At 39.5% G+C, this 14,130-nt stretch overlaps 1 protein-coding gene across 2 annotated transcripts in view; it reads right to left on the reverse strand.

Moving 5' to 3' along the window:
- Positions 1-1,304: 1,304 nt before the first annotated feature.
- slc12a2 (solute carrier family 12 member 2) overlaps positions 1,305-14,130 on the reverse strand; it is a 57,482-nt gene continuing 44,656 nt past the window's right edge. Inside the window, exons 17-27 of one of the 2 annotated variants that reach the window (XM_028462387.1) lie at positions 13,067-13,207; positions 12,884-12,990; positions 11,850-11,929; positions 11,596-11,739; positions 9,064-9,111; positions 7,775-7,897; positions 6,350-6,461; positions 5,223-5,309; positions 4,286-4,421; positions 3,876-3,943; positions 1,305-3,597 (exon numbers count right to left, since the gene is read on the reverse strand). In XM_028462387.1, the coding sequence (XP_028318188.1) occupies positions 3,462-3,597; positions 3,876-3,943; positions 4,286-4,421; positions 5,223-5,309; positions 6,350-6,461; positions 7,775-7,897; positions 9,064-9,111; positions 11,596-11,739; positions 11,850-11,929; positions 12,884-12,990; positions 13,067-13,207 (1,182 nt within the window). In that variant the 3' untranslated portion in view covers positions 1,305-3,461. The remainder of the gene's footprint in view (positions 3,598-3,875; positions 3,944-4,285; positions 4,422-5,222; positions 5,310-6,349; positions 6,462-7,774; positions 7,898-9,063; positions 9,112-11,595; positions 11,740-11,849; positions 11,930-12,883; positions 12,991-13,066; positions 13,208-14,130) is intronic. The other variant, XM_028462388.1, reaches the window with a different exon arrangement.

Genomic DNA, 14,130 nt, shown 5'->3' on the forward strand with positions numbered 1-14,130 from the left:
TCACTCTAATTGCTTTCTTTTGTAATAAGAAGATGGGTTGTATATTAGTTTTATAGGTATTCCCCCATATTTCCACACAATAGCTAAGGTATGGAAGGATGAGGGAATTGTACAGTATATATAATGCATTTTGATTCACAGAGGTTTTTATTTTATACAGTATGGCAATAAGTTTGGAAATTTTTGTCTTTAGTGTATTTAAGTGTGCTTTCCAATTTAACTTATTGTCAATATTGATTCCCAAAAACTTTGTAACATACACCCTTTCAATTTCTACCTCCCCAATTTTGATTCGACATGGTTTGTTTACTTCCTTGTTTCCGAATATAATATATTTAGTTTTTTGCAGATTTATGGAAAGTTTATTTACATCAAACCAGTTTTTAAGTATCTTGAGTTCAGTTCCTACTGTGTTCAAAAGCAGCTCAAGATCTTTTCCCGAACAATACAAACTGGTATCATCGGCAAATAGAATACATTGTAATTTGTTGAGGACTTCGCTGATTTCATTAATGTACATAATAAATAGTTTAGGTCCCAAAACGGAGCCCTGAGGAACTCCGTGGGTTATTTTTGCCTCCATTGAGTTGATATTATCAATATGTACATACTGATTTCGGTCACTTAGATAACTTTTTAGCCAATCATGTGCTAAGCCCCTGACACCAATTAATACGCTTCTTCTTCATTTGTATTATTCCTTTATTTATTTCATTCAAGATTTATTTTTAGTTAAATTGCATTGTTTTGAATAGTTTATCAAGGGATTCTTTTGACAATGAAAAATAGTATAGTATTTTCTAGTTTTCCCCCAAAAATAAAGGAATATTTTTCAATTATCATTTGTCTACAGTCCCATTTTGAAAAATAAATTGCAAGAGAATCCTATCATGAACCCAGTATCGTGAATCGAATCGTATTGGGAGTTGAGTGAATCGTTACATCCCTACTAGCTACATATGCTAGCTAGCTAGCTACTACTGTAATTATTATTATACAGTAAGAATCGTCTAATGAAAGCAGGCCGTGACTGACTGATGTTTTATTTTGTGCTTACAGATTATTATTTTAGTTATACATAACAAATGTCACTGTAAAGCTACATTGTATCTGACATTATATAGTTATGTTTTTAAGTGTGCAGGATTAGGGGGTTCATGGTTCAGATCAAATATCTGAAGGAGGGAATGTCCATCGTACGTGATATTAATACTGTTCATAAAACACTGGAAAGATTGGACACGATGAAGACGATAACGTTAATATTTCCACGTACACACAATGACACCAAGTGCAGATCAGAGTGATTTCATTGGATTTCTTTATTGCAATAGAGATGTACAAAGTATTGGTAATCATTCATGTTTTTAAGTGTTAGAAAAAAGCAGAGCTGTGGCTGTTCTCAGGTCAGTGGATTAAAACATCACTGCTGGATTCGTTCCGTCCACAATCATTAACGTCTCACCCACTTTTTCCTTTTCAAACGACGCAGAACACAGAAAACAATTAAAGGCAGCGACAGAAACCAGAAGAAAAAAAATGAAAGAAATAAACATGCAAATCATCTTCTAAACAAACCCAGAACTCAAGAAAAAACCCAAACTATTTAAATCTTTCTTCATATTAAAACTTAGAATACAGATCTAAGAATTAGTGTTTGAAGCTTTGTGAAATGTTTGGACTTTTCCAACTCGTCTTAATCATCATCATCATCATCATCACCACTATTAAGAAGAAGAAAGAACGTAGATGTGATTAGAAACGTTAAATAGTACCTTAAACAGGAGCCGTTCCTCTTTTAATGGCTTTAATGGGAAATGATTCAAATGTCTGTATTTAGTCACATTCATTCACTTTTATTCATTTATAGAAAGTTTACATTCCTGATGAATCCACAGCACTGACAGATGCTAACTGACAGATGCTCAATGACAGACGCTAACAGACCGATGCTCAATGACAGACGCTAACGGACCAATGCTCAATGACAGATGCTAACAGACCGATGCTCAATGACAGACGCTAACAGACCGATGCTCAATGACAGACGCTAACAGACCGATGCTCAATGACAGACGCTAACGGACCAATGCTCAATGACAGATGCTAACAGACCGATGCTCAATGACAGACGCTAACAGACCGATGCTCAATGACAGACGCTAACAGACCGATGCTCAATGACAGATGCTAACTGAGCATCTGTCATTGAGCATCAAACAGACCGATGCTCAATGACAGACGCTAACAGACTGATGCTGACTTACCAATGCTAACAGACCAATGCTAACTGACAGATGCTCAATGACAGATGCTAACAGAGCATCTGTCATTGAGCATCAAACAGACCGATGCTCAATGACAGACGCTAACAGACTGATGCTGACTTACCGATTCTAACAGACCAATGCTAACTGACAGATGCTAACTGACCAATGCTCAATGACAGATGCTAACAGACCTGCTTTCTGGATGTAGTTGGATGCTGTTGGTTGTATGTCGTTGGATGTTAAGATTGTTTATCAGTGATCATTCAAAGCTGACGTCAGGTGAAAAAAACGGGCACCACCCAATTAAGCTAGGGGAAGCTAAAGCTACAGCACATGGGAGCGCTACGTATGCTAGCTACATATGCTAGCTAGCTAGGTATGCTAGCTACTAGTGTAATTATTATTATACAGTAAGAATTGTCTAATGAAAGCGGCCCGTTACTGACCACACCCACACCTACCCTGATCCTATCGAGGAGGGGGAGGAGCCTGTAGGGAGCGCTGCATAGACGTTAATGTTCAAAACACATGTGACTCCTCCCCCTGCGTCGCAGCAGCTCCTCCCACTGAGCGTCAACCGTCACCTCAGCAAACATCTGAGCTCACACACACACACAGGCGCGCACACACACACATACACACACTGAGCTCTCGCTCTCACATTAAGACGAGCTGTGAACCATTCATGCTAACATTAGCCAAACCGTTTGTCTGCTAACATTAGCCAAACCGTTCATGCTAACATTAGCCTAACTAAAAACAAAGCGTTAAGTTACACATATTTACAGAGGAAGACTAAAAGGTCGGTGTGAAACAACCAAAGTTATGATGTCACAGCGAGCAGGAGCGTCACACGCACACACACACAAGCACACACACAGAGGAAGAAGAAGCTAGCTCTAGGATTAGAAGAATACAATTGATTAGAGTGGAAGGCACATCCATAAGGCAAACCAAGTGTTGCTTCTCTCTGACAGTCGCACAAAAACAACAGGGGATTATTGCTGCAACACACACACAATCTGTGTCATAGCGATAACACACATACAGCTGTGGAGCCTGAGAAAAAAAAAAAACATTTAAAGAAGGAAAAGCAGCAGCAGCGTCTGTTTCCTGTTGTGTAACAGTGTGTAGTTGTAGCTGTGTGCGCCTGTGTGCGTCCGTGTGTGTGCGTGTGCAGTCTCTGTGTGTCTAGGAGTAGAAGGTGAGGACACTCTGGTGGTTTCCTCGCACCAGTAGGATGGGGGGCAGGTCTTTAGACAACACCTCCAGCCACGCCATGTAGAGAGCACTGGACACGGCTCCTTTCCTCGCCAACGGGAGGCTCCTACAGAGGAGGAGGAGGGGCCAATGAGCACGTGCACAACACACACACATTCATCAAAAAACTACACACATAAATGAAGTTGATTTGAAAAATACGCGCGCGCGCACACACACACACACACACACACACACACACACACACACACACACACACACACACACACACACACACACACACACACACACACACACACACACACACACACACACACACACACACACACACACACACACACACACACACACACACACACACACACACACACACAGTGTACGTACATAACGATGAGGTTGGCGGTGCTGGAGTGTTCCTGCAGTAGTTCATTCAGTCTGATCTGTCTGTTGGTCTGTGGGACACAAACAGGAAGTGACGAGTTAAAACAGGAAGTGAAGAGGCTACATCCCTCCGTCTGTCTGTCCTCACTCAGTGGATCGCCAAAGGGGGCGGGGCCACAATAGAACACCCTCTAATCTCAGCATCGGTAATTTAAAAAAGAAAAATATTTTTTCTTTACACTCCAAGAACTTAATTATTGCTGTTCTGAAATATGAAAAATAGGATTTTTTTTTAAAGAACAAGAATCAACATATTTTGGACAATTTTTTTCATAAATGTACATTTGTTACCCACTTTGTTGAAAGCGTTTCATTCTCCAAAGGATGTAACAACTACAGCTACAGACACTGACCTTAGCTCGGTATAGCTCCAGCTCGTTGTCAGTGATCCTCCAGGGTTCAGAGTTCTTCAGCCTCTCTGCTACGTCCTGATCCATGTCGTCCTCCTTCAGTCTGTACGGCTCTATCATCTCCTCAAAGGCTGTTACACTACACAACAATAACATCATCAACAACATGGTAAGAGTTCTCCTGTCAGTCCATCCACAGACTACACTGACCTGTTTATGTCGATTATACAGTGTGTGTGTGTGTGTGTGTGTGTGTGTGTGTGTGTGTGTGTGTGTGTGTGTGTGTGTGTGTGTGTGTGTGTGTGTGTGTGTCTGTACTGTCCAACAGGGGGCAGCAGGAGCTCACCCAGATGGGATGCCTTCAAAGACTTCAGTAATATTATTTATTTATTTGTTAAATAAATAAAAGAGTTGAAATGTCACAAAGTTTCATTTTGCTTGGTTTTAATGTCACACCATGATATGCTTTTCATGTTAGCATGTTGCTAACTGAGATCTTACAAAATAAGAGTCAGATATCTGTGATATGTGTTGAATAAATGAGGACGGGTCTTTTTAGGAGTCGCTACTGTGTGAGCTAACAAACGCTAGCAGACGATAACAGATGCTAGCAGACACTAACAGACACTAACAGGCGCTAGCAGACACTAACAGACGCTAACAAACAATAACAGATGCTAACAGATGCTAGCAGACACTAACAGACACTATCAGACGCTAACAAACAATAACAGACGCTATCAGACGCTAACAAACAATAACAAACGCTATCAGACGCTAACAAACAATAACAGACGCTATCAGACGCTAACAAACAATAACAGACGCTATCAGACGCTAACAAACAATAACGGACGCTATCAGACGCTAACAAACAATAACAGACGCTATCAGATGCTAACAAACAATAACAAATGCTAGCAGACGCTAACAGACTTACTGCTCCTTCTTGGGCTTGGTGTTGATGTCTCCCAGTACTGTAATGTCTGAGAAGTCGATCCTGAACTTGCTGAGCAACGTGGCCATGCTGTAGAGAAATGAGACCAGAACCAATGATCATCACTACATATCACATGGTTCGGTATCAGCTGAATAAGTAGCTCAGTGTAGATAAATTATTCGTGAGGATATTCTTTATCTCACTCTAATTCATTCCACAGTTTTCAAACAATTTGGATCAAAACGTGCAGATAATTTATGGACATTCTGCTATGGAATGAATTTATTTTATTTTTCTATTCATCACACAGTAATAGCTGGTGAGTCTTTTGATGTTTATCACCAGCCAATCAGGAGACAGCAGAGGGAAATGCTCACCTTTGATGTTTTGTCACCATCTAGTTACAGTTACTTAGTTATATTACAAAGGTACAGTTACATAGTAACTCAGTTGCATAGTTATTTATAGTTACAGTTGTATGGTGAGCTGAGGGAAATGCTGGCTCCTGATTGGTGGACGACATCAGGTCCTTTTTATTTCCCAGCAGCCAAACAGTGCTGCCTTTCAGCTATGCATCCTCACTTACATTTTCTCCAGGAAATACAAAATATTGTAGTTATTTTAGTCTTTAAAACAGTGTAGATTACATGTGGTTTAATAAACAGTCACACTCGTATTAACAGGATGTGTGAACACAGAAAGCTGCTCTAGGGGTAACGAATGGGTTAGGGGTACGTCATAGTCGTATTCAACACCTTAGTGAAGATGATTGGGATTAAAGTGGTAAAATGATCAGCCATGTGCCTTGATTCACTGAATACAGATAATTCCCATACTGTGATACCCTAATTACAAACCCCCAGTGATCCTGGAGCTTGTTTCCACTAAAGAACAATTGTTACAGTATTTTAAAGCAGCAACATTAGAAGGTTTGGGGTTCCTGAGGAACAAAGGTCACGTCTCAACCCTGGAGAGCTGATGTTCCAGTGATTTTAAAGAGTAAAGAACACACAAATGTTTCTACAATGTTTGCTGTGAGTTTGAAGCAAACGACACATTCCAGAGTAAACCCAGCTACACACTAATGTGTTCATCCTGTTGCTAGGCAACAAGACGGGAGTACGTACGCTCTGCGGTCGTGATCAATCCTGTTAATCTTTCCCCCGATGAAGACTCTGATCTTACAGTCGCTCCACCTCTTCTTATTGGTCAGTAGGTACGGGATCAGCAGAGTCAGACCTGAAGAAGAGACTCAACTCCATCACATGCTTTTAAAACTTCACCAACACCCAAACAATCACAAGCTGCAAAGTCAGAATCCCATTGGATGGTGATTATTAGTGACTGACTGATGCTTGGAATGTTTGTGTTCACATTGAAGTGAACAGAGGTGGTTTTCCCCTCACACGTGACATGTCGGCTCTCTGTACCCCTCATTGTTCTTCTCCTATAGACCAGATACAGCACAGGTGTTTGCTGCCCCCCACAGGTCACCAAAGGAAGTGCGTGTGGACCATCAACAGTCCATAGTGTAGAATGTAGATGTTTGTAAAGCAGGGTTCTCACCAGGAATTTTTCACAGTGTAGGGGGATTGCGCAGTCTGGGGGGATCTCCCCCTACAAACTTTTAAAATGTATAACCCTCTGACAATATTATATATATATATATAAACACAGTATATTTGTTCCAGCCTTATTTTAAAGCCAAAAGTTATTTGTTGAAGTGGTGAAAGATCACAATGAATGTAGTTTTAGAGTTACTCATGCTTGGTGTATATACTAGAGTAAGACCTATATATATATATATATATATATATATATATATATATATATATATATATATATATATATATAGGTCTTAGACTAATAAATACTCACACACACTGTAGAGACAACAAATGTGTTCAAAAGATTGATTCGAAGATGCACTTTTCATATATAAATGCGTTATTATGTGGGACCTGCAGTAATGGGACTGTTATGGATGGGAGCATCCAAGCAAATCGCCTGTATTAAATAAACGATGCATGCGTTTCTCAGTTATTCAGATTAAAAAAAAAAGTTTAAACAACCCGTGCACGCCTGGGGAGTTCCTTTGGGTCCAAGTGTGCAACAATTATTACGACGATACCAATTAAAAAAAAAAAAAAAGCCTCCTACGCTGTTTCAACCAACACGTCACAGCGTAGGGGATCAAAATGACACCGTAGGGGTCCCAACGCTCAACAGCGCTGGCTAGAACCCTGATGACGACGATCATACAGTATATGAACTGTGTGTTTCTAGTTTCAGTCTGACACTTTGAGGTTTGCACTTTAAAACAGAGAAGTCTGTTATATTGAATTGTTTACAATCATTTTGAATCTTGAAACATTTACACATTTTTTATCTTTTTAGAATGTGTCTTCCCAGCTCAAATATATTATTTTTACATCAATAATGAGAGAAAATATGACATATTTAAATATTCCATCACATTGTAACTCATCTGTTATAATAAAAAGGGCCAGAAATACAGTGAAGACAAAATTCTATGAGTTTATCATCCTCACCTCCATCATCAAACAGCCACCAAACGTCCACGGTGCTCTTCCCCTGTTTCTGACGGAACTGCTGACTGGCCTCCAGCAGCCTCTGGTCGGACACATTCAGAGGCATGGAGGGACTCTTCTTATCTGCAACACGCACGCACACGCACACACACGCAGCATTGGACATACAGTTTTTTCAGATTTAAAGGGACTAGTTGGTCAAACGGGTTTGAGTTTTGATAAGTGTATTAAAGAAAAGCAAACATCTAAGAGGTTAACACACACACACAAAAACAGCAGCTTGAATCCTGGGAGGACAAAGTCAAAAAGCAGCGTCAAAGCAAGTTAGTAAGGCTGCAACTACCAATCAATAAAATCAATAAAAATTGCCTATTAAAAGCGTTGGCAACGAATTTGATTATCAATTCGTTGCGTTGTGGGATTTGCAAAGCAGTTTGATTCACCTGCAGAGAAGTGTGCGCGCACCACGAGTGTTTGTGTGTGCGCGCACCATTAGTGTTTGTGTGGGCACGCTGAATGTTTGTGTGCTCACACACAACTAGTGTTTGCGTGTATGCGCCACAAGTGTTTGCGTGTATGCGCCACTAGTGTTTGCGTGTATGCGCCACTAGTGTTTGCGTGTATGCGCCACTAGTGTTTGCGTGTATGCGCCACTAGTGTTTGCGTGTATGCGCCACGAGTGTTTGCGTGTATGCGCCACTAGTGTTTGTGTGTGCGTGCACCACGAGTGTTTGCGTGTATGCGCCACTAGTGTTTGTGTGGGCACGCTGAATGTTTGTGTGTGCGCACCACTAGTGTTTGTGTGTATGCACCACAAGAGCGTTTGTGTACTCGCGCACCACAACTGTGTGCGCGCGCGTTTGTGTGCAAGAGACACTTTTAATTCAGTTTAATCAGCTTAAGCAGGGTTTAAATGTGTTTTATAGATAAAATGTTTTTTTTTTAAATCTCATTCTTTGATTAATTGATTATGAAAAATATCGTTAGTTGCAGCTCTACAGGTTAGAGACACTAACTACCACCACTACTCAACTAACTAGCGCACACCCCAACATGTTATCAGAGAAGAAGAAGAGAAGCAGGTTATTTCCCCAAAGCTGAAACATGAGGCAGGCAGAGACAGAGGACGAGGACATAACAGCGCTGTTGGACACCACATTAAAGTTTCTACCAGTGTGAACAGGAACCATAGAAGAAGAAGAAGCACTTAAAGCACATTAAACTGCAGAAGCAGGAAGAGGAAATGGTTTCCCCAGAAAAAAACAACCAAAACAAAAGAAATGTCCTGCCTTTCTTCAACAGCGGCTGAGTGGGAGCTTTGGATTCTTCATCATCATCTGAGAACACGAGACACAGAGAGAGGAAGAGATGGTCACAGCTGATGTTTTAGCTCCTCCACCTTCTAACCAACCAGGGTTTCTCAACCACAGAAATGTGTTACAAGTTGAAAATTACGGTAGAGTGGCCATAAATGGACATTAAAAGTGGTAAAAAGAGTTCAACGTTTCAATATTGGTTTAAAAGTGGCAGGAGAAAAAAAGTTCAATGAAATCTTAACATAGTATTAAAAATGAACCTCCTGGATCTTGAAGTTGGGTTCCCATTGGATGGTCCGTGAGCTAATGCTGCACCTCGTGTTTCTACTTAATGACATCACACTTTGTTTTATGAGTTAATTCATGACCACTGGGTTGTTCTTTTTAGACTAAAAAAATGACATTTATTGGGAAAATAAACTCAATAATCATAAAGGAAAGCAGCATTTATTTTAAACGGAACAGAACATTTTTAACCAGAGTTTGTCTTCATATAAAGTTGTGTCTGATGTGACTATACATTTACAGACTATTCAAAACAGGGGTTCTCAATCTTTACAGACTGTGACCTTCAAAATAAAGGTCCCAGAGAGCAGGGACCCTCCAAAATAAAGGTCCCAGAGAGCGGGGACCCCCACTGTAGCTGAAGGTGGTTGAACACAGACATGAACATTGAAGAACAGTCAAGTGGAGATAGGACCATCTATAAGGGGGAATAAAGGGGAGAGATTTTTGGGGTCCATCCATAAAGTCAGTAAAATGATGGTCCATTGTTTTATGAATCTGTGATAAACACATTTATTTATTCATCTGAATAATATCCACTGTTATCCAGGAACGTTTATTATTATTATTATAGTCATCTTAAAGATGGAAATCCTGGTTTTAATCACGAATAAAATGGTTCAAACTGACCAAAAATGGTGGAAAAGGTGGTGAAATGGGATTCTGATGTGCTTCTGAGAGCAACTCGTTTTGGTGCTGTCTCTTTAAATGCAAATGAGACACTTCATACCCCGCCCCCTCTCCAAGTTGCAGAGGTGACACTCGGTTCAACTCCACCCTGTTCGGCTGTTTTTGTAGTTTGATAGAAGAGATACGGCTATGTAGCGGCGCAGAAAGTTTTTATTCACACGTTATTTACAAAATGTCAACAACGTTAGACTTGTCCATCCAGCCTTACATGTTCCAGCCAGAGTATGACCCGGCGGAGTGAGATGAAAATGAAGATGATGAACCTGCAGAACCCTAACAAGTGAGCTAACACAAGCACCGAGCTAATGCTAGCGCCAAGCTAACGTCACAAAATGCATTTTAATACAGTCTTTTCGGAGACAAAAACGTCAAAATGAAATGACTAATTTAAACTTTAGACTTAAATTAAATCACGTAGGCCATATCATCAAGGATCTAAAACGAGCACACAGCGCTAACATATGAAGACGGTGCAACTGCTAATGCTAACAAAACAATGACAGGGACGTCTTATCATCACTTTTTAGTGTTATTTACAGCTTACTGAAGTGCTCTGTTCATCGTCTCCAAAGATAGAAGGAATTGAACCCTCAATCAGACAAAGTCTTTCTGTAAATCCTTCTTTATACTGGTGGAGGTTGATGAAGCAGTCATCATTGAAGTGCTTCACACACACTAAAATGACCTTATCCACAGATGTGGTACATTTCTATAAAAAATAAAACTCAACCAGACACTTTGAAAAGGTTCTGATGCTGGGAGACGTTGTAATGAAGTGTGTGGGTTACTACATCCAACAACCCAACATTTTGATTTATCCTCTCGTAACTTCTGCATCCTGGAGCTTGGACTACAAAATAAAAGCGAGAAATAAAAATGGCGGATTGCTCTAAGTGTTGGGCCTGGAGTTGATGAACTAATGTGGCAGTTCTGCTGCAAATACTGTGACGTTATTGTTCAAAAAACGTAATAGAGAATCGAAAAATCAAAACAGATTGAAAAATATGACTAAAACAGAATATAAAGATATCTACGGAGCACCTGAAGAGATTAATTTGAACTTTTCTGTACTTCTAAACAATCTAAATATACAACAAAATGCATTTAAGGGCTAAAAAAGTGGATTTAGCATCATATGTCCCCTTTAAGGAGGACTTAAAAAGTGCCTTAATTCCAACAGCTGAAAGTCTTTAGTTTGGAACGTCCTTTCGTGACATTTAAACAACACAAGACATTTACTTTAGTTTAGTTTATTTGTGTGTGTGGCTTTTGTGACGCTGATAGGATCCATTTACTCAAACAAACAAAGAAACCAATAAACATCTGAGGCCTTTCATCTGAGTGGAGCTTTCAGTGTGTGTGTGTGTGTGTGTGTGTGTGTGTAACGAGATTAGAGGCGACTGATATCCTGGAGAAAAGCTGTAATGTAAAAGGAACAAGCTGAGGGTCGTACATCCATCATCTCTAGTGTGACTAAAACCAAATCATCAAGTGGAATATAATATAATATAATATAATATATTTTCTGACCCTTCTGCAGAGCAGGGCTGTTCTGGAGGCTGGTGGCCTTTGAGGACGGCTTGGAGGATTCAGCGTCAGAGTCTTTGCTGGTGTCTATGGACACGATGACATCCTTCATCCCAGAGGATTTCTCCTGTGAGGACAGCAGCTCATCTGGAATAAAACACGCACACACACAATGTGTCAGAAATATATTAAAAAAAGGAGAATAGCGATACAATCTTTAATTGAATTCTTCTCTGGTTTCAGACTATGTTTACTACCTTGTCCTTGTATGTGAGACACATCCAGTCCTTCCCTCAGTCTCAGGATAACAGCACCAAACTGGAAGTCAAAGGCATCGCTGAGAGGAAGGAGAGAGGAGTTAAAAACGTGCACGGTGAAGCCTGTTAAAATCACCCTGTGACCTTTAGCTCTAATAAAATAAGACTTTCCACATTAAATTATTTCACAGTCTCACATGACGACTCCAGGATCTCACACACAACAATGAGCACAAAGTAGATTTGTCATTTTTAACTCGATGCCAATACTCAGGAAAATATCAAGTACTCAATAACGTTTCCAAAAAATAAAAAATAAAATAAAAAAATCACCCTAGAATTTAATAAAGAAGAAAAAAAAATACAAAAATAACCTCCATTTCAACATGACACAACAAACAGAACCACAGGTTTTTTTAAAATTATTATTAATAATAATAATAACAATAATAATGAGAAAGAGTTGTGCTAGCTGCTACATGGTTAGCATTGAGGTGCTAGCTGAGGCTAGCAGAGCTCCACTGATCCACAAACTCTTTCTCTAACAATTTTCACAGAACTGGGCTTTAGTTTTCCATCCAGTGTTTTTATTGAAATTAAAATTAACGCAGCACAGCAATGACTTCTCCTCTGGTTCTCCTGTTTCTTGTGTTGTGGGCTGTGCATCAGTATTATGGGTATACCAGGAACTCGTGCATTGAGAAAGTTTCATGTTGTTTGGAGTGCAAAAAAAGCCTACAAAAAACCAAACGGTTTGTTATTATTATTATTTTTAGTTTGTTATTTTTCTGTAATTAATTAATTGCCTTAATGCGGATACAAGGGTTTGTACCAAGAAACTTTGTGATAGCATTGTCAAAAGTATCGATACTGCAAAAAAAAAAAAAAAAATATTGTCAAATTAGTCTGTTGCCGTCACTCCCAGTCTAACAGTCTCTGAGCCTAGTTCATGTCTAGTTTCAACAACCCACTGGTTTATTACCAGTATCACCAAGTGGTAATGAACTGCACTGGTTTGAAGCCGCTCCACTCACTGAATCATGCTGATGTACGTCTCCACGTTCATCATGTCTCCGTCCCTCCAGTCGTTCTTGAAGCCCAGCACCAGAGTGTTTGGTTTGAGTCGACCCAGACCAGCAGCCTGGACCAGAGTCACAGTTAATACCAGTAAAGACGTCCTCACTCACAGACTGGACCAGGAACACCTTCCTTCATACCTGCAGTAGGTACTGAGAGCCCTGCCTCAGGTCCTCAGCAAACACTGCAGTGTAGAAACCTTTGGTCTCGTTCCTAAGCAACCAGCGCTGGTAGCGAGCCTGGTCGTTGGCCAGATCTTTGAAGTTAGGCCTTCGATATCCCTGAATGGGTTCAAACACACAAAATTAACAAGTCAGACAAAAGAGGAAAAATAAATTAATATATTAGGAAAAAATGAAGACTTTTTTCTCTCAATTTTATTATCTATTTTTTATATATATATATAGGGTTCCTACAGCTTTAGTCAAATTAAAAATAAAATTCAAGACTTTTCATTGCCAAACTAACAAGTCGGGAAAAAAAAAATCACATTTATAAAGTCACTGTATAGTGCAACAGACAAGAAAAACCACAAAATGACATTACAGTTGATATTTATAAATATGTTAGAGTTCATATTTCCATGTCTCAACTCCATCTTTGTCCTGTTTGTCCTCCAAATGTGTGTAATTCCTGCACACATCATCATTGTCCTGTTTCTAAGGTTACTGAAACCTCTGTGCTTTGTCTTTGTCGACTCATTTATTGACCTCACACTGAGCCGCTCTGCAATGAAAAGCCTATTTAGTTACATAAAGTGACAATAAAACGCTGCTTTGTGAAATCGTTGTTCCAAAATTTTATTGAAGTTTACAAGGTAGTGACAAATGAAGTAAATCAAACAGATTTCTGTGTGTTCTAGTATGCACACTCAGTCAATAATAAACATCTCATTCATGGTTCGACGTGTGGGAAAAAAGCTCCAAGACAATAAAAAAAAAAAAAAAAATAGCCTGGCGTGAGCTCTAAGAGGAGCTGAGAATCTTGACTTTTAAAGTTTTTATGATAATTTGAATGTTTTTATTATTTGTCATATTTTTAATTATTTTATTAAATGACTTCTGTGTGCATTAGTCTCAAAACCTTTTTTTAATTTCATTTTAAACTTTAGTTGGTTACAAATTTGTAAGGAAGGTGCTATATAAATAAAGACTGATTGAAAGCCACGTAGACACAATAAGAACATAAATAAATAAAGGCCACG

The sequence above is a fragment of the Gouania willdenowi genome, chromosome 12 (assembly GCF_900634775.1).
Source record: "Gouania willdenowi chromosome 12, fGouWil2.1, whole genome shotgun sequence".
Taxonomy (NCBI): domain Eukaryota; kingdom Metazoa; phylum Chordata; class Actinopteri; order Blenniiformes; family Gobiesocidae; genus Gouania; species Gouania willdenowi.